A 27,401-nucleotide genomic window follows, 5' to 3' on the forward strand; every position below is an offset into this window, starting at 1 on the left:
TTCCCTTAAATGTGTTAATACAAGTCGTAAGACTGAGTAAATGTTTACTGGTCAGTAGCGTAGACGATTGAACATTATGTTAAGTATGTTCCGTAGTTAATCTTGAAAAAAAAAGGTGTTATTTTATTTTCTGGTTTAATACTAATTTTCAACCTTTTCCTATTACGTGGCAGATTCCTTAAGTATGTTAACGTATAATATAACAAAAATAAATTCAATAATTAAGAGTCCTCAGTAATTTTAAATTATTTATATTATTAATTGTGTTATGCGTTAAATGATTTTTAAAATAAAATAAAATAATTAATGGGTTTTTATCCGTAGCTTAGCCAAAAAACTTACAAATACAGCCACCATGCAGCGCTAGTATCAGATGAGCGTTTCCAAAGTTAAACCAAATAAGTATTTATTAAAAAAGTAATAAATTTATAGTTATTTACGACGAAATTTATTTTATTTTTTTTAAGAACAATAAGATTAACTTAATATTTTTTAACTAATCGTACATTACTAAGGAGGTTCTACTTAAAACTTCAGTCTATCACACCACGCATTGCTGCATTCACTTCGTATTTCTTGGCAAGTAAATTTAATGTGGTAAATTAAAGAAAATACTAAGTTGTTTTTGTTGTAATTCATTAAGTGACAGTAATGAATGTAATTCTAATGATTAATTTAAGTTTATTAGTTAAAAATGCATTTCTACTTTGAAATCAGTTAACTTCAAAACTAGAATAGTGGGTTCCATTCATTTACATTAAAAAAGTTTCCTGTTAAATTAATAAATAATTAATTGGTGTAATATAATTTTTTAAGTAATTGAAAATTTTGTTTTGCAGGTATAACTTAACTGCAGTCTGTAATAATCCGATTTTGCAACATCCACTTCGTATTTCTTGGTGAGTACCCATATTAATCAGAATATGTTTAACAAAGAAAATCTATAGCAGTTAAATGCATGAACAAATTAAATAATACTGAATAAATTAAAAAAAGCAAATACTGAATAATGATTTTGGGCAATTAGTTAAATTCATTTTATATACTTACGTGTAATTCGTATAAAATGCTTAACAATTTTGAGTTGGTACTACCGTTCAATTGCATACCTAGCACTCTTTTAAGTTAAATGTTGTATTCTTTTGTTAAATACAGTTCATTTTATATTATTTGGTAATTAATCGTGCTAATTTAACTTTTGAGTTGAGTGAAAATTATTCTATAGTTACTTTTTTCTGTCATCATCTGTTAATGCAACATCCACTTCGTTTTTCTTGGTAAGTTTTCATTCAATGAATTCTGTTGATTTAAGTGAATCTTAACTAAGTTGCAGTTAGTAATTTTTTGCATATACATTATATCTATATTTAATTCTATATTAATTAGACATCATTTTTATACTTTGTGATGAATTGCTTTAACTTGAATGACTGAAGGGTAAAAAGATTATTGCCAATTTCAGTCATAATTTTGACTGAAATTGGCAATAATTTGTCTTCCCTATGGATTAGTGAATCAGTCTCCAAACAAGATGAACAATACTTGAACAATTAATGACAGAGTTTGCAATAAATTCTGTAGAAAATTTGAACTAAATTCAAGTATTGAAATGGTATGAAATGAATCAAATTATAAGAATATATTTTTCAGTTCATTTGATTTCTCAGATCGTTTAATCACTTTAGATGACTTTAAAATCGTAAATCTTTTTTCTCTTTACATTACATTACATCTCGAAGATTTAAATAATGTTGAACTACTTTATATTTTCACTGGTGTTAAATCTTGCAATATAGAATCTCAGGGTTATAGTTTTATACAGTTCTATTGGAATGTCTTTCATTATTGCTTAGCTATTTTAGTTGCCTTTGTCAGTTATGATAATCGTATAAAATGTTCTACGATGATTTCGAAAATTATATAGATCATGTATACACTAGGTTATTGGTTTTTGCTCTGATGTACCAATATTTTTAACTGAAGGAAGAGCTGTAATTTAATGACTTGTTCAATGAACTATAATTGTTCTAAAAAGAGAGTTTATTAATTTGATTTAACTGTTTTTTATGACTGTTTTCGTAAGGCGTTTAAGTGTTTAAGCTTTATTTTAGACCAAAAGGTACAATAAATCAAAGTCAACTAATTTCTTATAGGGTATTTTTGATCTTAAGTGAATTAGTGAAATATTTATTACTTTTTAAAGTAATAATTTCCAAAAATTTTAAGGAATCTTTTGGTTAACACCTAGCAACAAGGGGATTCCACGTTTTTGGGCCTTGTTTAATGTATTTAATAATTAAATTGATTGTCCCAGCAAACTGTAAACCACTGATATGAATCAATAAAAATACTTAACTATTTTATTAAATATTTTTTTAAAAGAAAATTCATTTTTCAAGTTGTTTTGAAAGTTTTCCGAGTCTATACTTAAACTGGTTAGTTCTAGTACTTTTGAAACGTGATTATATGACACTCTGAATTCGACAGTGTGCTGCAGTCTATTCATTTCTTTGTTCTTATAGAAGTTAAGTAGAAATTACATTTAGGTAATGTGCAAAAATAAAAAGATTGCTACTAAAGCACTCAAAATTATTAAAATAAATGAAATTATCTATTTCTTTAATAATTATAAGACTTTTTTCCCCGGTAGGGATTGATTTTCAGGAATGTACAATAGATTGCTGCCTCACTAAACAATAATACAATAAGAATTCTATGCAACAACAGATTTTTCAAGAGATATTTACAGAAAAAAATAATTAACAGTTGTGACTTTTTAATATTTACATTTATGTGTAATTTTATAATTAAAAAAAATGGATCAGCACCAATTTCCTTCTAAGTGGGCCACATGGCCGTTCGATTGGTGATGCGATGGGATTTGTGGCATTGCCATTGAAGGCATATCACTTTTGTGTGTTCTTTTTAGAGATTTATTCTCATTGTCAACCGATTGTAAGCTAGTGGCCCGATGTAGCGATAATCTGACCGGTTTCTTTGGCGGCACTGGGCGCACTTTATCACCGCGTTTATAATATCGCACTGAACTCTCGGAATTACGATCGTTACCACTTTCAATATCTCTGGCATTATAACTTGGTTCAGAATCAAAGTCCGTGTTATAAGATGAATTGCACTTTTTATCCATAAAAGCTAATAACGAGGATCGTGCATCTCTTAAATGTTTAGTCCTTAGTTCACCATGGCGTATATGTTGTTGTAATTGTTGTTGAAGTTGTTGATGCTGTGGATGGACAGGATTGGTAAACTGATGCTGTGGTTCTTGGTCATGTCTGCGTCTTGGATGTCGCGACGGTGTGGATGGTGTAGGTATGTCAGCAGTATCCAGGGAATTTGTACTTCTTGCACCACGAGAGAGCAGTGAAGATGGTTCCTTCTTTCTTTTCGGTTTTTCCACAAGTACTTCCACTGATTTCGCACTGCGTACTTCATCCTGTGATATCGGTCTGACTGGAGGCGGCGGTTTTCTATCGGCAAGTCCGGGTAAATTTGCTACCAATGCTACTTGGTTTCCTTTCTGAAATACCTGCAATTCAAAAAAAATAATCATTTTAAGTATACTTATGATTCAGACAGTAGCATGCATTTTTTCGATGTCTAAAGGTTAGCTAGAAACAGTTGAATCTGGGTCATTCATTCGAGTGCCAGCGCGGTTTTCAGGGGATAATTCTAATATAAACTTGAGCCTGTTTTGTCTTCCCAAAGAGTGAACTTTTCATCAAGTTGCGTTATAGTACAACTCCAGAATATTTGTAAGTATAGGATACATTGTAGTGATCCTGTTAGAACTTCACAACTGTTATGGAAGTGTTGCCAAAGTTAAGACTACCAAACGCTTTCCCAAAAATCTCTTTTCCAAAGATAAGATTTAAGGAGATCGTGCTGTTTACATATTTTTTTCAATATCGTGCTTGTAAATCTGAAAAAAGAACTTAGGTTAAAAAAAAAAAAATTGTCTATCTTTGCACAAACAGTACTCCCCAGACTTCTGGGGCCATTCTAGCATAATTTAGTGACGTGATAAGTTCGTATTGCCTTACAGCTTTTCTCCTTTGTTTCATAAAGCTTTCTGGCAGATTGGATATTAGAAGAAAGGCAGCATCTTTGCCTGAAAGTAGTTTTCATAGAGAAACAAAATTGGCCCTTCATTTTAAAGTTATTTCCTAATTATTCTTCATTTTACAAATAACCTTGGACATCAAATTACCTGAGGTACTGGTCTTGGTTTAGCCTCACGTGCTCTTTCCAACAGTTCAGCGACTTGTTCTTCTAAATATGAGATCCTATGGGTTAATCGTAGGTTATCACTTCTAAATGAGTCTCTGGTACGTTCAGCTTCGCCAGCTTTCTCCTTTACCACAGACAGTTCAGCTTGTAGGTGTGACATGATCTGTTCGGGGCGTTGAGAATGCTTCCTGAGTACAACCAGCTGGGCAGGACTGGGTGATACGCTCAACAGCCTGCACATGTCTTCTTTTGTTTTCCCAATAACTAGTTTTCCGTTTACTTCTAAAAGCCTGGGGAAATTATAGTTTATATTTTAATTTATTAATCACCAAAATATAGTGCACTGTAAGTTAAAATGAAAAAACTGCTTTCACTTTTAATTAGATTCTTAAAATTTTCCTCAAATTTCAAATTTTTACACAATTTTTCTTGGTACACTCAAATAAAAATTATTTTGAGAAAAGCGAGTCACCCTAGAACCCCATTAAAATCTATTTTCATTAAAAGTAATCGTTGCAAGAGATTCAAACTTATGGGCCAATCAATTTTTGTCCCAAAATGCAATGAAATGATGCAGTTTAAAGAAACTGCAGAGTGTCACCACTAGTTTGTCTGCTTTAATCCGCTAATCCCATAACGTTTTACTTTGTTAACGTAATTGCTTGTTACCAATCATATCTAATTGCAAATTTCGAATAAAATGGAGGGGGAAATAGTAGAGTAGCATTACAACTTAGGCCCTGGTGGCGTCTGGTCGAAATGTCAAATCTGAACTCTGTATTTCCATTTTTGAATTATGCATTACACTGCTCAGAGACCGTAGACGACTATATCTAAGATAGTACATGAAATATACTTGTAAAAGTGTAATTGTGAGCAAGTAATACTCATCAGTTAGACAAACCAACTACGTAGGTCTGGGGGGCTTGCATCAGAGTAAAATTCTCCTGATTCATAGCATCAGAGAAGCTAAAAAAAAATTATTACCTATCACCTTTGGACAATCCTGATCCATCAGCGGCCCATTCTATATACAAAGAACCTTCTTCTCTTTGGGAAGCACCAAATTGTGGGCTCTTAGCGTCATACATTAGTTCCAAACCGTGCACACTTACTGCGCTGTTGCCTATATAACTGGGGAATCAAAATAAGTGTGATTTATTTATAAAGTAAATCAATTAAAATGATCTATCAGATGAAGATTTATGAAAAGCAATGGTACCTAAATATGGTTTGTTGAGAGACTACGTTCTCTTCTAAGCAGGACTGTAGATTTCTGGTTTCTTCTAGTAAACTTAGAAGGTTCAGCTCTTCTCTGCCTAATTGGTACTCTAGTTCCGCTTGTTGAATTCGTACATCGATATTGCTGTAAAATTTAGTGTGAAGAAAGTGATTAAATTCAACTATATTGTAAAAGAAAAACATAAAGCTCGATTCAGTATTCAGTGGAAACTACAAAACAGATTTTGGCTTAACTTAGGGAGTGTGGTGAAAACAGGGATACTCCTTTTATCCCTTACTAGGGCGTTGTTGTTGAAGAGGGAACAGAAATTAGTTCTTCGAGGAGGCCAATTACTTCTTCGAGTAGGCCAATTGCAGTCAGATTTTTTTTATTTCTTTTAAATTAAGTTTTAAACTAGGAACTAGGTCATTTTCTGGGCTTCTACTTATGATCCATGGTAAGACGTTTTACATTATGTTTGTCAGCCTCAACAGTTAGTGTATCTTCTGTCGTGACTGTTGGTTAGGTACTGACTGAAGTTAGTACCTCAATAGTCAGGACAGGAAGACACAACCAACTGGTTAAAGGCAGTTAAAATGAATAATGTAAAAATTATTACCATTGTTCATAAGCCCTGAAGATGACCTAGTCCGTTTGATCCAAAACTTGGCCAATTAATGCAAATAAAAAAAAAATTCTGATTGCAAGTGGCAATAATTTTTCCCCCCTCTTTAAACACAGTCCTTGGAGGGAGGACAACGTTAACCAGGTTAGCACTTGGTGCTTCTACGTCTTAAGTCAGGGTGGCGAAGATCTGACGGCTGCTTCGAGGTTATATATTAAGTTTGGCCTAAGGCACTTACGAGTTTTTGGCCTGGAGAGGTAACTTAAGACCAACATGTGCTTGTGCAACTGGCAGAAGGGAGGGTCTTGTACCCAGATCTGGGTATGGTCCACTTATCTCTGACAAACACACGCTGGATAGTTCAGCCATTGTGGAAAAAATTGTTTAAAACATACAAGATAAAGTTCACTCACTCAGAAATGTCTATAGTGTCCAAAGCTAGTTTGATATTCTTAATCGTTAATCTCTTGGCGTCTAATTCAGACTTGAGTCGAACAAGTCTTTCTTGAGCCAATTTCTTGTCTCTATCGTTCAAAGTGTGCTGTGAACGTCCCCATACTTTTAGACTGAAATTAAGAGAAACACAATCTTAATTTTATAATTAAAAATTATACACTTATAACCTAATTTTTTTGTGTAACCAGTTTTAATTATTGACCTTGAGATGACATAAAACAGTTCAATAATTACAGTTTACTTCTAAAAAAAAGTAGTCTGCTAGCATGTTTAAAGTGAACAGTTTAACGAGAACTGTAATTGTATAATTACAAGATCAGTAGGCCATCCTGGTCAAATTGAAAAAAAATAAATAAAAAGAAATAAATAAATACCAAATAAAAAAAAAAAACAGAACACCAACGGGCAAACTTAACTGGTTCTCAAACTAAGTGGAGCACTTAGGAAATGCTTAGAAATGTATTTTATATAGTTTTTCTTTTTTACCTACAACAATTTAGTTACGTACAAACAATGAGAAGCGTAAAAATTTGGGAAGGTAATAAGAAGAAAACTGTTAAAAAAGAAGAAGAAAAACGTAAAACGAGGTTACCTTGTCCCACTTTTCCCCGCTTTTCATGCAACTTCGACTAGTTAGAGAAATTTAAACTAATTTTTACAAACTTGTAAACGTTTCTTGAAGCTTACATATATTATATACAAACTTAAATTATAACTCATAATTGGACATTTCTTGAACTCTGAATTGTCCTCTTTTGTCCAGCACAACTTGGTAGGATTTCATTAGTCCATTCATAATCTTGTCTTATCCTGTTTCTCAGGCCATATCCATGATTTTTTTGTGGACTTGCTCAATGCTGTACTGGACTTCTCCACAAGTTAATTTGTTAACAGACACTGTAATAGTATTGTTGCAATGAGCAAACTATATTTTAAAGTTGTATTGCACTTAATCCCTGGTATTCTTGTACAATGTTTATAAAAATACTAACTAATACTACTAAAAACAAAATCTAAAATTAAGTTTAAACCAAATTTAACTAAATTTTGCGTCACATTATTATTATAAGGAACAAACTTTCCAACTTATCTTGTACTTTGAAAGCAACATATAATGAAGTCTCAGGCATTTTCTTGTAATCGTGTCCAGTTTTTTGAATCGTTCAAATCGTTGTTTGAATCTCTTGAGTCAGAAAAAGTGGTTTTTACTTTGTATACTGAAAAATCAGAGAAGATTCCTAATTTCGATTTGGTATCACTGTAATGAATCCATTTTTGTTTACTTATAACTATTTCTCGTGATGGCAAAAGTGAATTTGAATTTTATGAAATCCAATGAAGAAGTTATATTTCCACCAACAACAGATCTGGGATCTTTGAAGACAAAACCGTAATTCTCGTCTAAAATACGGTGTATAGATTGTTCACTTTATCACTTCAAAATTTATAATTTACCACCTGACAAATTCCAAATGGCCTCTTGAAGTTGGATTATCCAAGAAGTCTCACTCCTATACTGATCCAATTCTATACTTCTACACTTCCAGAAATCTTGATTCTTCATACTTCGGTAAACTAGGTGTAGTTCTTCATCCTTGATGCAAAGACAATGAAATAGAACTGACTCAGTCTTCTTCCAATAGCGGGTCTTCACAAGCAAATTCCAGATAGATTCTTCTATAATCAATATGAGCAATGACCCATTTGCTTTCCACCTAGTCCGTAAATTCATTTTAAAAAGTCTTCTTACAATTTCCGAACTGGCTGAATATAAATTGACGTGCAGCTTCTAACAGTATGAATTCTAATAAATCTGCCAAGTGCTTCTATTGATCTACATGAAGTACATTGACTGTAATGCAAATTACTAAGACCTTTTTTTTCCCTAATCAATCATTTTTTTGAAGACTTACCTCAAGATGAACAGTTTAAGACTTTTAAGTTGAAGAAAATGAAACTAAACAAGTAACCATTCTCAATAACCTTCCCCATAACCTGTGTTATTAACTATAATGTAAACAAAACAAAGTACGTCATCAAGTATACGTACCTGTTCATGACGTTTTCCTTATCTTTGTAGCCATTTCTAAGTGTTTCCAATTCTTTTACCACATCTTTACTGTTGCCGTTCATTACTGGTTGACTATTATTGTTGATGTTATTGTTGCTAGTATTGTTGTTGTTGTTGTTATTGTTATTGCACATGTTATTAGAGTTAATGATTGTGTGAATACTGGACGGTACTGGTGTACTAGTTGTACTTCCAGATTTCTTTCTTCTGGGCGTCGTAGATAATGATACCTCTATGCTGGCCATCTAGAGGGGAAGGAAGAAAGTTATTTTATTAAAATTATTTGTATACCTAATTATTGCTATTTCCGGTGAAAAGATAAAATAAAAATTTTTACGCGATTGCAACAGTTTCCATATTTAGTGAAGTGAAAGTCAAAATGACTACTTTTAGATTTTGATGGCCTATTCATTGTATACTAATTGTGGTTTATTTTCAAAATTTTAACGGAAGCTTTGTAATTAGAAGGTTAAATTTTCAACAACATACTGAAGAACGAAGCTCTTACTACAGTTAGGAGAGGTGTGGGCAGAAAATCCGGATCCTTGACAGAATTTTAAAAGGGAAAAAATGTTTCCTTTTGGTGTTGTTTTCATTTGGACCAATTCCTCGCTATTTTGAATCCTTAATATTTAATATTTCTAAGTTCATTAGAAACTAAATATAAATTCATAATTGTAAATTACCTTAGCTTCTAAGGTTTCGAGCTGAGCCATACGTGGTTCCAATGGGACGGAACCTTGGTGTAGGGCACCCTGTAACAAAAAAAACAACACAAAATCAGTTTTTAGTTAGAGGAACTTCAACCGGAAGAACCGCAATTGATAAAATGGATTTTTCTTTTTTTTTGAGAATTTTTCGTTCGAAATGATTTTCTTTTAACTTTTAAGACTCTTTACTCTCGAAGAGCGTTGGTCTACAAGTTTTATCTGAGGAAAATTTTATTAAGAAAACTGTGGAGTGAGGGTGGGGAATTTTTCTCTTTAAATTATTATTTTAGCATAATGTACGGCTCTGCGTGGTTTTGAATGTCTGTCTAAAGTTAACCGAGTAAGTGGAAAATTCCAATAACGGAAGTACAACTTTACTAAAATAGATTTCTCTTATCGCTGACATTATTAGAACATGTTATGGACGTTTTTAGAAGTAAAAGGCGTAAGTCAAATTTGTATCTTTCTTTATTCTACTGAAAAACTAAACAAGAAAACAGCTTTTCAGCTGTCAAACCAAGTATGTAGGTTAGACAGTTGCTTGTTGCGCTGCGCTACTTATTCAGATAAATAAAATCAATAAGTAAAGGCGAGACAGATCCATTAAGGCTGCTGTGTAATCGATCTTATCTGTGCAATCGACTTTTTTTTTCTTTCACGTTACACAGTTTTTAGATTAATAAGGTAGTTTTAATTTTTATGAGCCTGGGGTTATTTCTTAGAAATTGATTCCGATTTTTTGAATGATTAATCAGTTGAAATATTTTGTGGTAGTGGAAAAGTTTCGATAATCGATATTTATGGCCAGATCAAATAGTTTGATCACATTATTACTACATTTTTAGGGAAGAGATTAGCTATGCGGTTAGCATTACTGGACTCCCACGCGAAGGTCCCGGATTCAAATCCCCAGCTGCTGACCCTTAGATTTTCTCTTCCTAGGAGCTTCTTACAGCTCACTGTCCGGTGATGGACAGTGTTGTCTGTAACGAGAGAACACTGTCCAGAGGCCGGCAGTGCACTGAAAAAAGCTCCGGGCGCCATTAACCTTAGATGTTGACGCGCCTTAAATGATTAAAAAAAACAACTAAATTTTTATTGATGCAGAATGAATCTATTAGGTCGTAATGGAATTCACTGAAAAGACAACCACTTTCTTAATAATCAAAAAATAATATCAAAATTAAGAAGGCACACCGGGCTACAGTAACCTTCCTATAACCACAATATAGTTGAACCTCCACACTGTCTTCCATTTCTCACTTAGTACACCTTCTTTTTTTATAACATTAGAGCCACTGATGAAGGTAATCCAAATAAACAGCTAGCGATTTACACGTTCCATGTGTAATTCCTCTTTACGTAATAAAACTGTTCTTCGTGATAACCAGAGTGGGGATTATCTCTAACGGCCGTCTCCTCGCTTTACCTGAGGCTCAGATGTTCGTTGTTCCCATACTCTGAGATATTTTGCTCCCCCAACATTCATGGACTTCAGTCCATTCCCTCAAACTATTTTTTTTACACAAATTCAAGGAACATCGAATTCCCCTAAGAATACTGAACATATCGATGGCAATAATAAATGCACGAACATAATTAACAAGGTTGCTTTTTTTAAAAATAGAAATAAGCCACAAATATGATATAATTATTCCTTCATGCTCTCACGGAACAGGCAAAGAAAAAAAAAAGGTATGAATACATATCTACAATGACCTTCACTTTGTTGACCCCTAGTTGACCTTTTAAATGTAGACTTACGGGTTAATAAATAATACCAACAAGAGATAACTTTGTAGATTAGCTTTTTTGGCTCTCTCTCTCTTATTTTAGATCTTCTTAATTACTTTTTCTTTTTCTTTTTTTGAAAAGCATCGAAATTCGAGTGCACGCGAGGAAAGCTGAAACGTCATAAGAGAAAAATACGTAAAATATTGGACTGGGTCTAAAAAATCTAGATATACCATTGCAATCTACATTTTGTTGTTAAAAAAAAAAAAAACTAGCTATAACTAGTAATAATTCAACTTTTGTTTATATTTACAGGAAGTGCGGGAGTGTTAAAACTTTACGGAAGTGTTTATACCGGGAAGTGTTCTCTTTAAGTAAAGTAAGTGCTCTCTTTAACCAGTGCGTTTATTGTTAACAAAACAAGAGTAATTCGGTTATTCTAAATTCCGTTTTTTTTTTAAGAAAAGCAATGCGTTACAGTATTTTTTTTGTTGCGTTACACTTTTTAAACTGTGTCCAGTGTCCAGTGTGTTGATGATCAGCTGAAGACCATCGATGGACGAGTGTGGACTGCAAGAGATGTCTCACGTCCCAGCCGACAGTAATACAAGGTAGGACTGAGGAATTTTGTTATAGTTGTCCATGTAAATTAATGACGGGTTTTGCGGGCCTTTTTTGGCCATCAAGATTTTTTCGTCTTTCATCGAATTAAACTACTTATAATAATTATAATTCCATATTAATTTGTTTCTTGTTTTTAATTTTCGGTGACATTAATAGATTAATAGATTTGCTGGGCAATTTAGTTTTGCGCCAGTCTTGGTATCTTCTATCAAAGAAGAGTTCTTGGCAGCAACCATTTCCTCTTCGGGTATGTCAGATACGGTGTTATTCCTTAGCAGCTTATTTCGTACTTCTTTAGAATTCGCTTTAGCTAAATATTAAGCCCCGGTCTTATATTGAACTCAGTAAGTCGATTTCCTCATTGCGATTCCACAGTTCCATCTTGGTCATCACGTTTCTTTTTTGAATTTTATTTTGAAAGATTTTTCCAAACTAATCTTTCTGTTTTTCTTTATAACCCAATTATATTTTGTTTTTCAACCTCTGTGGACTTCTAAATACCAATAAAATCAGCTGTTAAACTAAATTTTTAATATTTAACACGATCGATATATGATCGATTTCCAGTTCGTAGGAGGAAGTGAACAAAAAAATTATTATTTTGATTTCCTATAAAGGTGTTGGCATTTATTTTTTATTTATTTTTTTAAAAAATCAGCTGGAACATATTGATTTATTACCATTGATTACATTTCATTATGTCATTTTGATTCATATTAACATCTGCTTACATATCGCATATATTTATTTACATTTGTAAATATATTTAACAGCCCACATAAAATAATATACGTACACCTAGCTTAATTAATATATAAATATCTAAATAAAATAAAATGTCGGAAACAAAAAATTTATTTGATTGATTTAGTCGATTTAATTGTTAATTTAAGTTCGCAAGACTTTTCCGATTGTTGTAGGATTTCATTATTATTATTATTATTTTTGTTTACCAGTGGGAAATTAAGATGGCAGTGAAAGTTAAGATGTTAATTGTTATTTTCATATATTAATCTTTCCCTTTAATTGTAGAGAGAGAGGAGAGTGGAATTTTATTTCTTTAAAAAAAATAAATAATCGATTAAACTGATCGAAATGTTTGTGTAATCTGGACAGATCAGCTGATTCTAAAAACAGCTGGTCGCTGGATGTTTCTCTATACAATATGAAAGCAGTAAATAGGTATACCTCCACAGTAATCACATTCTTACCCAATTATCTGGTCCTGTTAGTTTAATTTTCCACCAAGCAATGCCTGTTTTTAGGATTTAACTCTATTCCTGTTTCTTTTTTTGTTTTTTGACCCGTCTATTTGATTCTTTAACGGGATTATGAGCTAAGGTTAATTAGTTTGTATTTTCTGCTAAGTAGAGATCGTTTATATGGTGACAGGAAATGGTTTTAAAAATTGTGTATTCACTTAAGCTTAACTCCTTTGAAACTTCATCACAGACTTACAACTTAAGAGCGTATTAAAGTGGATTGTCTTCCTGTTTATTACAATGGCACTGAATAGACTGTAAAAACACTTAGTCTTAAGTAGTTGAAATAACTTCGGGGAAAAGTCGTGAAATTTAGCTTAAGTTTTCATTTTAATGAAAAATTTGTGTGAAACTTTGAGAAAACCGGAAAAACGAATTATTATTAGCGTAATATCATGACAGTTTTATGCTGTCTGTCACTGAATCAGTCCATGACAACAAGATATTAGAGAGTGTCGGAGTCTATAAAAAAAAAGAATATTAAAAACGGGTTCTTCAGTATAGGTATTAACTTACATTTGCTGAGTCTTATGTTCGTGCTTTGAACAATGCTTACAAGAAAGGCTTTCAATACCATTATAAAGCACAACAAGAACATTCAATGTGTTCACGAACCCCCATGTTAAGTTCTCTCTTTGTTATGCTTACTACAGGAGTTTGTACAAGTTGTCTTTTTTAAATAATTTTATTTTAAGTTCAAGTATTCAATCGTATATTTATAGTTTGTAAATAATACTATTACAGTCTATAGTAAAACAAGATAAATTTGTCACTATAAACTAGAAAGGTTATAATACGTAATATATCGTATAGCTCTAGGCAATCAGCTGTTTGTCTGCTCTTAAATTATCATTGTGGCACTGCATAATAATATATTCTGTTAGTTATAAATATAACTACAAGCTTGAAAATAACTTGTAAATAAATTTATTAATGATAATTACCATTCGTAATTGACATTTTTATTTATTTTTAGTAAATACGTAGATGAGAAAACACGGAAATCAAAGCAAGCCATCAAAAATATTAAATATGGTGTACAAACTCTCATGACTTCCTGGTTCTGACTCATACTTTCTCCACCAAAAACTCCCTAATCTTAGGATTCAAGATTGGCGAGGAGGAATCGGTCAAATAAAAAACAAACTCGTCTCTTTTGCCAACGTTTCGACAAATATATATTGTCCTCTTCAGGGCGTGACTATGCGGGTTGGTTGAGGAGTTACAGAAAGCTACAGTTAAGCTACAGTTTCTGTAACTCAACCAACCCGCATAGCCACGCCCTGAAGAGGACAATATATATTTGTCGAAACGTTGGCAAAAAGGGCGAGTTGTTGTCTTTATTTGGACCGATTCCTCGCCAAATGTTGAATCCTAAGCTTAACAATTTACGGTCTCGAAACCTATATATTCAAACCTTTTTTTTGAATCACAATTAATTCTTGGTATGTCCTTTTGTACAGGCTGTTCTAGGTAACTGGGTTGTTCAGTTGTAAAATGTTCACGATCTTCAATCGGAGAAAATTTGTTACTGGTAGAGCTTAGATTGTTTCCCTTAAAAGTTTAAAGTTGATTGATTTGTCCCAGACTACTGGGGGAATTCTGGTTAGATGGTCCAGGTTCTGGAATTTTTTCGAGTCCTAAAATCGGTTTATGTTGCTGATTGTTCCCGCCCCTTTAGGGAAACTAAATTTGGACTTCAGTGTGGTGGGGCTTTGGATTGCGTAGGGCTTAGCAACTTACTTCACAGAGTTTTGTGGTCTTTGAACTTTCATCATGATTGTCAGCATCTTTCTTTGATGCCCGGAACTAATACACGCTGTGAAAACGCTTTGGATTCTTCCAAAATTCAGTACAACCTCGATTAACCGGGATTCGGATTAACCCGGGATCATGTTGAGTCATCATAAGAACACTTCGGATCGGCGCCGAAACAAAAGTTAATTTTCGGTGGCGACAGGAAAAATGTTTTGTCTTCCGATTTAACATAATTGTAGGCGTGGCAGCAACTCTTTTATACCTGATTTTCTTGAAGGGTCATTATGTATGTACGAGTATGTACAGTGGTCAAAAAAAGTATTCATACACTAAGTTTTCTTACTTTATCTACTGAACTTTTGTTTCTAGGATGACTATTTCTTCAGCACTGAAATCGAAGATAGTAACAATGAATTTAATACTCTCATTTTCTTTTGTAAACATAAAGAATTGGTTAAAAAGCAGAAAAATTATAATGCGTTAATTATAACATTCAGACTGAGCGTTTGAATACTTATTTTGCATACAATAAATTATTTTTCTGCTTTTTCATCAATTTTTTATGTTTATAAAAGAAAATGAGAGCATTAAATTCATTGTTACTATCTTCGATTTCAGTGCTGAACAAGTAGTCATCCTAGAAACAAAAGTTCTGTAGATAAAGTAAAATAACTTAGTGTATGAATACTTTTTTTGACTTCTGTAGGTATGTAAAAATCCAAAATATGGTGCAATTAGTACTGAATTTCTTGGGATTGGAGTTGATCTCTGGGACGAAACAGCTTTTTAATTTACATATTTTCACATAGATACTTATATACTTATGTACATTCATAGATACAAATGTACTACGTATTAATACTGTGTATTCGGTTTAACCGGGATTTCAGTTTTCCGGGGCCGGGTATGGCCGGAGGTCAGCCCGGTTAATCCAGGTTGTACTGTATTCTTAGCTTTCCTCAACTCACTTGCCTGATTCATGCCATTGATTTCTATTCAGCTAATGATGAATGTCAAAAAACAGTTCCTCCACTATGAATAACGGAAATAGTACGCAAACTTTATTGCTCCTTATTTAATTTTTAATCTGACACTTTACTACGTAATAAGTCAGCTGTATTGTAAGACGATATGCTGTCAGCTGATGAACGATTGCCTCAGGATAGACACGAAGGGAAAGATCTTGGTTTGTGTGTGAGAGAGAACAACATAAAACAATAGGAACTTTTTAAGAAAGAACAACGGGACAGACAGTCTTAACTATTTTTTTTAAAGTCCTATTTGAAACGGTTAAGCAATACCTAGTTTACGAAACTGTGACGTAGACATTCAACATCGAGACGAAATTGGAAATGGAAATGTCGTGATAGTTAAGATTTCGAAACTGAGATTGTTTCTATTGGCAACAGAAGATTTAAGCTATTTGACAAATTCTATCAACTAGAATTGCCAATTTTGTTTTCCCCTCCCGCCAAGATAGAATATTCATTTTGTTTTTTAGATTTTCACAAAAGTGGTTTTCATGATTTTCTTAAAACTTGGCATTCTTATTGCTCGTGTATAGCTCTAAAAATTTTTATTTGAAATATTTTCCGGGAGAAATTCGATCAAGGGAACTTCTGGCCAAGGTGGGTTAGGTTTCTCCACTACAGTGCCATTTCTGAGGAGATCAACAATTAAATTATTAATAAGGACTAAAAATAGAGCACAAAGTTCACCGGAAATCCAATTTCACTGAATAACTTTAAGTTTCAATCAAAATTAAAATTACGTAGCGATAGCAGAAGGTCGTATGAGTTTAAATTTTGTAACACTCTTAAGAAATACTAATCTAGACAAAAATAATTTTTTTTTTAATATCTAGATCCTTGTAAAATTTCATAATTAACGGGAAATCCTTTCAGCGCCACCGGAAGTATCCATGATTAAGAGAACAAAATGGCAGGAAACAGAGCCCAGTGTTTACAGTCGTAAAATTTACAATAAAAATAATAAATAGTATAATAAAATGACCTGAGGTCACGGTCTTCATTGAGCATGCGCGGATAATTTCATAAAAAAAAAGACACTTATTTATATTGCGTTAACTGTAACAAATTCGATCATATATATTATAAATCAGAAACAAGGTCATCTGGAACGGAAAGAGAGTGAAAAGGATAGGGGCGGAAGAAAAACGGAAAAACTGTTGCGAATTAAACAAAAAAAGGAAATTGATAATGTTTAAGTTAGATTACACGGTAGGACGGGACCCATGCCGCACGGCACTGCAGCCACCAAGAGGTGGCTTCCCTTAAGTTTAGTAGGTGAAACCTCCCCTTCTAAGAAGGTTGAAAATGTTTAAGTTAAGATGTTAGGAGTTCATCTCGGGTTATGGAAGTTTAAGTTATGATGTTAGGAGTTCATCTCGGATTATGGAAGTTTAAGTTACAATGTTAGGAGTTCATATCGGGTTATGGAAGTTTAAGTTATGATGTTAGGAGTTCATCTCGGGTTATGGAAGTGGGCTGTTTTTTAATATGGCTTAACTGGAAGCCCCCCCCACCAAACGTAAGCAATCCAACAGGAAATGGGGAGCGCTGATCCGGAAAAACGCACATTGTATGTGCGCGGATTCAGATGGGTTGGTGTCCAATTCAAAATCCAAGTCAATCCAAGTCATCGAGCCAAGAATCGGTGTAAAATCTATTCATTGTGGTGGTGCTCACGGGTTTTTGGAATTTCAGCAAGACATTTAATCTCTTCTTTATGATGTAAAAGACACAGAATCGTACAACTTACTGAAAACGTCTTTTGAGGGGGGGGGGGGAAATATCCATAGCTCCACCCCAAGAGTACCTTCTTCTTCTTCTTCTTCTTCTTCTTCTTTTCTGGCTCTACAACCCAGTGATGTGGGTCTTGGCCTCCTCAATATGTTTCCACCAGTCGTCTCTATCTCTAACGGGCCGCCATCCAGTTAAGCAGTCCGAGGATATTCCTCGCGTCCTGGGCAACTCCATCATTCCAACGCAGTCTAGGTCCTCCGTACCCTCCGTCTCCTATCCGCCGGGGTCCCGGTGCAGCAGTTTGGAGGGAATCTCATCGGCACTCAGCCTCGCCACGGTTTAATTTAATCCTGGCTACTACTGGGGGTTCCTTCATTAGATCTCATATAACTCTCTATTCTTCCTACGTCGCCAGGTCGTGCCTTCACTGGTACTGGGCCGTAGATTTTGCGCAGGTAGTTTTCTCTCGAACACCTGCAAACGGTGTTCGTCTGTCTTTGAGAACCCCAAGAATACCAATTAATCAAAATCTTCTGGAAAAACAAAAATATTCTCAGATAAAAATTGTAGATTAACGCTAGTGCAATTAGATATTCGAAGTTTTAAAGATAATCGGAAACAACCATGGAGAAAAATCGGAGAAAATTGAAAAATTTATTCACGTAAAGTGAATATCCGGTTTGATATTCGATCGCTACATTGCAATTAGGTTTTCATATTGGTCCCAACATGTTACAGCTTCCGGCAATTTTTTACTTTTCCAGATATTTTGTTCACATACTTTTTTTGGGGTGGGTGGGGGGGAATCATGGTTCCTTAAAACAGATATTTCCGGTTTAAACTCGGAAATAGATTAGAGAAAATAATCGAATTAGAGACGTATCGATACCCTGTGTAAATATCGATAGTTAAATATTGCAATAAACATGGATTTCATCATTCCATCGCAACGAGTCTCATTCGCATTTAATTGCTGAATATAATTGAATTGAAATTATCGTAAAGTGAAAGGAAATGATAATGATAATAATTTTTCAATTATTGAAAAAGAAAACCAAGAAAATAAATTGTGATGATAATTTTTTTTTTAAAAAAATGTCCTTCAAAAAAAGTAATTATTAATTTCGTCAAGAAATTTTGTAATAGACAATTATTTCAGTAATCATAATTTTTATTATGCGCACATGTTGAAACGGAAATTAAAATAAAGAGATTTAGATAGTAGAAAGAAGCCATTTTGTTATATTATCTGGACAAGGTGAAACGAACCGCGAAAATCTATTAACAAATGTGTTTTTGTTAAGAAGGCAGTGGAAATATATAAATATTATTTTTTAAATTCAAGGATAGTTTGATATTAGCCACTTCGGTAGAAACGTGGCTTATACAAACTGACACCTGACACCCCTTAACACTCCGGAAATAGTAGTTGATAAGTGCTACTAATTAGGGGTAGCTTATCTACTAGTAAACTACTAGTTCATCGTTTCATCCAGCTTCCTCTTATACAGGGTGTATGCGGAGGAGAGGTCGAAACTTCCGGGAGGTGATTCAGCAGCTCAAATGCAACAAAAAATATTCTCTTCACTTTGGCCCGATTCTCAATAGTGTCCAAGATATTTGCATTTTTAACTTTTCCGTCGATATTCGCGTTTTTTTCACCATAAAAACGGCCATAACTTTTCTATCCTTTATCCTACAACAAATCTGCTTATACCAAACGAAAGAGCATTAAATTTCCTATAAATCTGCTCAATACAGAGTCTCAAAACTCTTCTTATAACAATGAAATTTTTACTTTAATCTCTAAAAAATTCGTTCTCGATGATTTTTGTTAAAATTTACAACTGTATTTTCTTAAATGACTAATGAATCAAGGTGTCACATAATTTCAGAAAAAGTTGCGCGCATTTATTGAGCTTCAAGATAATATGGATTTTTTTTGGGTTTTTAATAAAACCCTGTCCCGAACAGAGAGGGGTGTAAATGCAGAAAACTGGGATTTTGCGTAACCGACTTTTCACTATTAATTTACTCAAATGTCAATTTTCGGAGAAGGAACAAAAAGAAAAGTAACCATTTTAGTTTTTCACAATTATTATTTAATAAAACGGAAGTATAAAATAAAGTAGCCATTAATGCGTCATATGGCCGTTTTTATGGAGAAAAAAATGCGAATATCGACGGAAAAGTTAAAAATGCTAAATATCTTGGACACTATTGAGAATCGGGCCAAAGTGAAGGAGAATATTTTTTGTTGCATTTGAGCTGCTGAATCACCTCCTGGAAGTTTCGACCACTCCTCCCCCGTGTACAACCCTGTATAGTGACTGTTCACTTTAGGGATACCAATTTTCTTTGTAAAATCACTGATATCAATGAAAACCGTGAATTACTTTTAAGGCCGCAAAGGATTTGGTTTTCTGTCTGGGTTTTTCCTTGATTCAATTTGCGTAACAATAATTTTTTAACCAGGTGTGGTCGTTAGTCATCAAGTTCAACTCCTCCATCCTAGGAGGACCAGGTCATTTCATCTTGGTTCCATCTTGTACAATACTTTCTAATAATTAATTCTTGAAATAAAACTTATCCGGTCCTCTTTCTGTTGATATGTTCGAGGTTGCAGCTATCTTCAGATACCTTTAATTGCCGATCATCAAATATCGCGAATTCGAAACGTCCTGCACGTGGATTACACTTAAAAGAGAGAAGATTGTTCACGTTTTAAATTCAGCCGGACATTCTCTCTTGAAGGAGCAGAATCACGTACAAATATCCATCAATTTTGGTTGCATTTCCGTTCGTGGGGAACCGTGTACAACGAAGAATTTTATGATGGCGTCAGATTAAAGTTTATCCATTTTAAACAAAAGTTCATGGTTAGGAACGCCATCTCAGGGTTCAGCGGAGAACTTTTCACTTTGCCAAGTACAATATGGATACTGATTCTTACTTTGTTCGAGCAAAAAAAACTAGTTTCTCTACCTTGTTCTCTAAATAACGTAAAAAAAAGAAACCTTCTGAAGCAAAATTACCATCCATAAGTAGCTGTATCAAAAGAAACGTTAAACATTCCTTTTAAGTTTCACCGATCGTAAGCACGTTATAAAAAGTTCCCATCAAAGCCATAACAAGAAATCTTAGGTTCATTCAAAAAATAGACAAGTAACAGAAAATAGTTATATCCTTTATTTTTGATATTCAAGAAACGCATTTAAAAACCGTTAGAATAATAAGGGAAAAAAAAACATCAGCGACATCTACTGGGTAATTTATATATAAATTCTTTAGATTGCAAGTTGTAAACCTTTAACAGCAGGGTATCAAGTATTCACTGCGCATGTCCAGTAGATACTATAAAGATAACGTTAAAATACTTTAAATAAAGAAAGAAGAAGGAATTACTGTACACAATTCTAGGATCTATTATCAGATGTTAATTCTAATCATCTAGTCCTTTTATAGCAATGAGTATTAACCTAGTCCTGTGGTGTCTGGGTTTTTTAGGTTAGTCTTAGGAGTGAGGTTAGAACTGGAGCATGGCCTCCCCTCCAAGCCTAAGAACACTTTCAAAGACCCTCCTCCTTGAATTCATTTATCACAATGTAGGATTTGCAGAAATTCTAATTCTTATAATCCTACCCATTGACGTAAAGTGTCTATTTTCTAGCGGTGGTTGAACGGTACATTACATTGGAAGTGGCACTTTAGAGGTGACCTAAACTTGACACAAGCTCTTTGATCGAATTTTATTAATAAAAAGTTATGATCTATGACTTTATCCGTCTCAGCAGGCGTACCTCTTGTATCCTTGCTTGGTTTAGGATTTTCATCCATAATCAGAGATAGTAGATTAAGATCAAAAACTGTAATATTCTCCGCTCTATGTCATTAATGGTTAATATGAGAAATTTGCAGTAAAGTATGTTTGCTAGTCGCCACGATAGCCGAGCGGTTAGAGGCTAGACCCGCAAAGCTAAGATGTATTGCGGTACTAGGCTATATTCCCCGGTCTATACCTTTAATGGTTATATGAGAAGTTTGCAGTAAAGTATGTTTGCTAGGCGCCACGGTAGCCGAGCGGTTAGAGGCTAGACCCGCAAAGCTAAGATGTATTGCGGTACTAGACTATATTCCCCGGTCTATACCTTTAATGGTTATATGAGAAGTTTGCAGTAAAGTATGTTTGCTAGGCGCCACGGTAGCCGAGCGGTTAGAGGCTAGACCCGCAAAGCTAAGATGTATTGCGGTACTAGGCTATATTCCCCGGTCTATACCTTTAATGGTTAATATGAGGAATTTACAGTAAAGTATGTTTGCTAGTCGCCACGATAGCCGAGCGGTTAGAGGCTAGACCCGCAAAGCTAAGATGTATTGCGGTACTAGGCTATATTCCCCGGTCTATACCTTTAATGGTTATATGAGAAGTTTGCAGTAAAGTATGTTTGCTAGGCGCCACGGTAGCCGAGCGGTTAGAGGCTAGACCCGCAAAGCTAAGATGTATTGCGGTACTAGACTATATTCCCCGGTCTATACCTTTAATGGTTATATGAGAAGTTTGCAGTAAAGTATGTTTGCTAGGCGCCACGGTAGCCGAGCGGTTAGAGGCTAGACCCGCAAAGCTAAGATGTATTGCGGTACTAGGCTATATTCCCCGGTCTATACCTTTAATGGTTAATATGAGGAATTTACAGTAAAGTATGTTTGCTAGTCGCCACGATAGCCGAGCGGTTAGAGGCTAGACCCGCAAAGCTAAGATGTATTGCGGTACTAGGCTATATTCCCCGGTCTATACCTTTAATGGTTAATATGAGGAATTTACAGTAAAGTATGTTTGCTAGTCGCCACGATAGCCGAGCGGTTAGAGGCTAGACCCGCAAAGCTAAGATGTATTGCGGTACTAGACTATATTCCCCGGTCTATACCTTTAATGGTTAATATGAGAAGTTTGCAGTAAAGTATGTTTGGCTAATCGCCAGGATACCCGAGCGGTTGGAGGCTGGACCCGCAAAGCTAAGATGTATTGCGGTACTAGACTATATTCCCCGGTCTATACCTTTAATGGTTAATATGAGAAGTTTGCAGTAAAGTATGTTTGCTAGGCGCCACGGTAGCCGAGCGGTTAGAGGCTAGACCCGCAAAGCTAAGATGTATTGCGGTACTAGGCTATATTCCCCGGTCTATACCTTTAATGGTTAATATGAGGAATTTACAGTAAAGTATGTTTGCTAGTCGCCACGATAGCCGAGCGGTTAGAGGCTAGACCCGCAAAGCTAAGATGTATTGCGGTACTAGACTATATTCCCTGGTCTATACCTTTAATGGTTAATATGAGAAATTTATAGTAAAGTATGTTTGCTAGTCGTTTCCGTCCGCGACACCTAGTTAGGTGAACGTAAAGCCCACCTGAAAAAATTAGGCATTACTTTACTTTTCTTATTATTCAGAAAAGAAAAACGAAAATTCCTCAAAAAAAAAAAAAAATGAAAAATACTAGATCTCCAATCGAATTAAGAATTTCGGAAAATTCTAGCCCATGAAAATTCTTTAAAAAAAGTATACAAATTGAAATTTCGCTATAGTTTTTAATCTCAAAATTAAGAAAAATTAGAAATATGTTTAAGAATTATGAAATATGATAGGATCTGCCATTTTATTAGAGGACAGATGGGGCGCTGATTTTGACTGTTATTTGTATATAATGTAAGGAGTGGAAATTCTGCCGACCTGATCGCCCAGAAAAGCTCTTCGACGAATTTTCCGGGGGAAACTTTTAATAAAAACGTTGTACAACCGACGTGACTAAAATGTTTTAAAGAAAAGCGTTCCAAATGTTTAAAGATTAAATCGCGAAAAACTGAACATACATGCTCAGAGAGAATCAATTACTCAGCCCTCGGTAACTAATTAATTCTATTCCAACACTTGGGTGCACAATTTATTAACTTTTTATTCTCTGTAATTTACAAAGGGAATAAATGAAAAATTACATTGTTATATTGTCCCATTATAAAGTAGTTATATTGTCCCATTACACGATTACAGATCTTTGCTATTGTACATCGTATATTAATGTACTGGTAAGATAAATGTGTGTTTCTGCCATTCTATTACTTGTAACAATGTAGTGCTCAAAGAAGTGCTATTTTATTTATTTTATTTTTTTTCATTACATCGATTTATTTATTTTTAATTTTTGACCAACAATGACAAATCACTTACAAGTTTATAAAATATAAAAGGTTTTATTATTTATAATATCGATTCAAATGTATTAAATTAAATTAAGTTTAAATGTATTTGAGTAAGAAAGTGTTTTTTCACTAGACCCACCTTTTTTCTTAAGAATCTTAGAAAAGGAAATCCAAAAGCTCTTTTCCGGTAAAAATTTAATTTTTTTTCAATTTTGGGTTCGATCTCTAAACTTCTGCTTACTAGGAGTAAGAGAGTGAAAGAATTACTTAGATGATATTTATTATCAATACATAATTGTTTTTTTTTGTATAATCGATTTTTTTATATAATCGATTTGTACTCCTTCTCATTGATCGCACTTTGCAGAAAATCGTTTATAAATGATCAGATCTGTGTCTATTGTTCGTGATAAAAAATAGCATGAAGTAAAAATGTAATTTTTCTTAAAGACCATTTGTCTGTGAGGCAAATGCGTTTCTTATAATGTGAATTCTATTGAAATTACTTTGATTACGCAGAATTTTCTAGTACCTAAACGGAAGGGCGGAAAACTATATTCAAATTTCAGTATTGGAAATTCCCTTATCACCTGGCAAATCCATGCTTCTACGAGGGTCGTTTGAAAAGTCCGTGCAAAAATAAAAACTACTTAATTTTTTGGGGTAAACCTTTTTTATTTTTCAACATAGTCTCCTTTTAGGCTTATACACTTCGTCCAACGCTGCTCTAGTTTGTTGATCCCTTCCGAATAATAGGATTTGTCCAAGTCTGAAAAATAGCCATTCGTTTCTGCAAATCACCTCCTCGTTTGAATAAAATCTTTTTCCCGCCAGCCATTTCTTCATATTGGGGAACAAATAGTAGTCCGAGGGAGCCAAGTCTGGAGAATAGGGGGGGATGTGACACGAGTTGGAACCCTATTTCCATTAATTTTGCGACCACAACTGCTGAGGTGTGAGCTGGTGCGTTGTCGTGATGGAAAAGGACTTTTTTGTGGGCCAATCGTGGGCGTTTTTCTTGCAGCTCGGTTTTTCAAACGGTCCAATAACGATGAATAATATGCACCTGTAATAGTTTTACCCTTTTTCCAGATAGTCGATAAGGATTATTCCTTGCGAATCCCAAAAGACAGTCGCCATAATCTTTCCGGCCGAAGGAACGGTCTTCGCCTTTTTTGGCGCAGATTCCCCCTTAGGTAACCCATTGTTTAGATTGTTCTTTGGTCTCAGGAGTGTTGTGATGTATCCATGTTTCATGCACAGTGACGAAACGACGCTTAAAGTCCTGCGGATTCTTCTGGAACAGCTGCAAACCGTCCTTGCAACACTTTACACGATTTCGTTTTTGGTCAAAGTGTGAGCAATCGCGGCACCCATCTTGCGGATAGCGTTGTCATGTCCAAATGTTGATGCAAAATATTATGTACCCGTTCATTCGAGATGCCCACAGCACTAGCAATCTCACGCACCTTCACTCTTCTGTCATCCATCACCATATCATGGATTTTATCAATGATTTCTGGAGTAGTAACCACAACAGGGCGTCCAGAACGTTCAGCGTCACTTGTGCCCATATGGCCACTCCGAAAATTTTGAAACCACTTATAAACTGTTCTAATCGAAGGTGCAGAGTCACCATAATGTTTATCAAGCTTCTCTTTAGTCTCCTGAGGCGTTTTGCCTTTCATAAAGTAGTGTTTAATCAACACACGAAATTCTTTTTCGTCCATTTTTTGAAAATCACTCGACTTCCTCGATTCAAACGAATGCCAAACACAAAGAAATAGACCGATCTGGCTGAAACTTGGTGTGTGTTCTTCCAAGAGATGCTACTAACTAAACATAATCTCGATACGCGCCGTAGTGCTATCTCTCTGACTTTGCACGAACTTTTCAAACGACCCTCGTAGAAGTTCATCCTTATTTAGAAAGAAAGTTTCACCAATCTCCTGGAATCTCGCTAAAAGTCGTAGTAAGGACGTAAGAAACATGCTTTCATCGCCTATTTATTCGACCCTTTGTAAAGATGTCTTTTCCGTAGAACTCAAACAGGAAGTCATTTGTTAAAAAAAAAAGATACTTCAAAGTTTCAGAATTCGACCACATTTCCAGGACTTTCATTGTTAACTTTAAACGGTAAAACATTTAAAATATTCACAGGAAATGATAAAGATATTTTAACAAAAAAAAAAAAAAAATATGAAGAATGACCGGGGATGCGATCCTATAGTGCTGGCCTTGGAATAACTTGAAAGGCGCCACAAATATCCCACATAGTTGTAAGAAACCTTTTGTATATTGTATTCTAATTTTGATATTGTCTTTTTCTTTTTTTTTTAAACTTATAAATTCATAAATACGCCCAATAGTAAAACAAATTCTTTTCTTAATAATCAGCGTGATTTCACATTTTTTGTTTTTCTTAAAAGAATTATTATTGTTTCGTGTTTTTTGTATTTATTTTTGGATGAACTTTGTGAAGTATCTTCCTTTATTTAAGTACTAACTAACAAGTAGAGAATGGCAGAATCATAGGCTGAACATGACCTACAATTTTCATTTACTTACTGCTAAGGGAAATCTATTAGATCTGGGGTGTTGAAAAAAATTACTATTATAAAAGAGAATTTTCCCTATATTATAAAGAAAATTTGGTAATTTTATCTTTTATAGAAAAAGAGAAAAAAATTGCCAAAGTTGGGTGTTTTTCAACGTTACGCTTTTTCGTGCACTTTTTTGGCGATCAACCCTTATACAACTGTCCTACCGGACAGTTTTAACAACCGTTTTTCCAAATTTTTCCGAGTTCCCTTACGTTAACAATATGGAAAAGAAGATTATTAAGTGGGCATAATCTTCTTAATTTTAGGTATCATCCTACATCAGCTTCATACAAGTTACAGAAACACTTACATAAAATAGAATCCTGGGGCAAAGAAGTGGCGAATTAAAATGAAACCCACAGAAATGCCACGTTTACTCTCCAGCTCCTGTCCACTTCAACAGCAATCCACTTCCTTGTACAGAGATCTGGTGCGCTATCTTGGGCTCTACAAAGACAAAAGACTCACGTGGAACCCCACACAACACTAGACTTAAAAGACAAGAAATGACAAAATGCGCGAAACTGCTTTATAGGACTACTTGGACGACGCTCCAAATTTTTTTTTTTTTCTCTCTCTCTCTTTTTCTTTTTGGCATTGGCTTCCGCCATACAGCCAGCATCGTCTAGGTGCTTATCACTAGAATATCACTCACTCTCCATTCTTACCTACAAATACATTCGCTTCACACATTCATCATTCTACTATATACCGCTATTTACATAAACTACTGCTAATGGATGGAGCAGCACTCTGTGCTCCTGCCATCCTTATAGCTTAACCAAAATTAAAATCACGTAATCCTTCTCTAAGCATTTTCTTCCATTCATTCTAATTCGGCTATAGCTTTTAAATACATTCATATTTCATTGCTAGCTCTGCTATCGACTTAAGCACATAAATGTTGGTAGAGAATATAATGTCTTCGTAGCGAAATGGTGCATCTAAATACCTGTATATATCGTCAAACATTCGTTTCCTTTCTACCACATAACGTGGACATATCATTATTACATGTTTGAAATCCTCCTCCTCATTGCAATCTACGCAAAGAGGAGAGGACCACGCTCCAAATTACTTATTGAACTGAAACGCTTGATATACAGTACTATTCTCAAAGCTATATGGA

At 34.4% G+C, this 27,401-nt stretch overlaps 2 protein-coding genes and 1 long non-coding RNA gene across 3 annotated transcripts in view; 1 reads left to right on the forward strand and 2 right to left on the reverse strand.

Moving 5' to 3' along the window:
• The window catches only part of mTerf3 (mitochondrial transcription termination factor 3), a 91,168-nt gene that overhangs the window by 6,885 nt on the left and 56,882 nt on the right, over positions 1 to 27,401 (forward strand). The window contains exons 7-8 of the mRNA XM_074127890.1: positions 840 to 899; positions 11,382 to 11,677. Coding sequence (XP_073983991.1) covers positions 840 to 850 — 11 coding nt within the window. The 3' untranslated portion in view covers positions 851 to 899; positions 11,382 to 11,677. The remainder of the gene's footprint in view (positions 1 to 839; positions 900 to 11,381; positions 11,678 to 27,401) is intronic.
• The window catches only part of sprt (PDZ domain-containing protein sprite), a 92,187-nt gene continuing 67,375 nt past the window's right edge, over positions 2,590 to 27,401 (reverse strand). The window contains exons 4-10 of the mRNA XM_074127875.1: positions 9,309 to 9,377; positions 8,602 to 8,867; positions 6,509 to 6,661; positions 5,471 to 5,614; positions 5,236 to 5,382; positions 4,229 to 4,538; positions 2,590 to 3,547 (exon numbers count right to left, since the gene is read on the reverse strand). Coding sequence (XP_073983976.1) covers positions 2,822 to 3,547; positions 4,229 to 4,538; positions 5,236 to 5,382; positions 5,471 to 5,614; positions 6,509 to 6,661; positions 8,602 to 8,867; positions 9,309 to 9,377 — 1,815 coding nt within the window. The 3' untranslated portion in view covers positions 2,590 to 2,821. The remainder of the gene's footprint in view (positions 3,548 to 4,228; positions 4,539 to 5,235; positions 5,383 to 5,470; positions 5,615 to 6,508; positions 6,662 to 8,601; positions 8,868 to 9,308; positions 9,378 to 27,401) is intronic.
• Positions 7,514 to 8,457, reverse strand: LOC141454088 (uncharacterized). Its single transcript, XR_012458394.1, has 2 exons — positions 8,010 to 8,457; positions 7,514 to 7,768 (listed from the first exon to the last, which is right to left on the reverse strand). It is a non-coding gene; the product is annotated as an uncharacterized lncRNA (long non-coding RNA).

The sequence above is a fragment of the Rhodnius prolixus genome, unplaced genomic scaffold, assembly GCF_049639745.1.
Source record: "Rhodnius prolixus isolate KJV_2025 unplaced genomic scaffold, Rpr scaffold_9, whole genome shotgun sequence".
NCBI lineage: Eukaryota > Metazoa > Arthropoda > Insecta > Hemiptera > Reduviidae > Rhodnius > Rhodnius prolixus.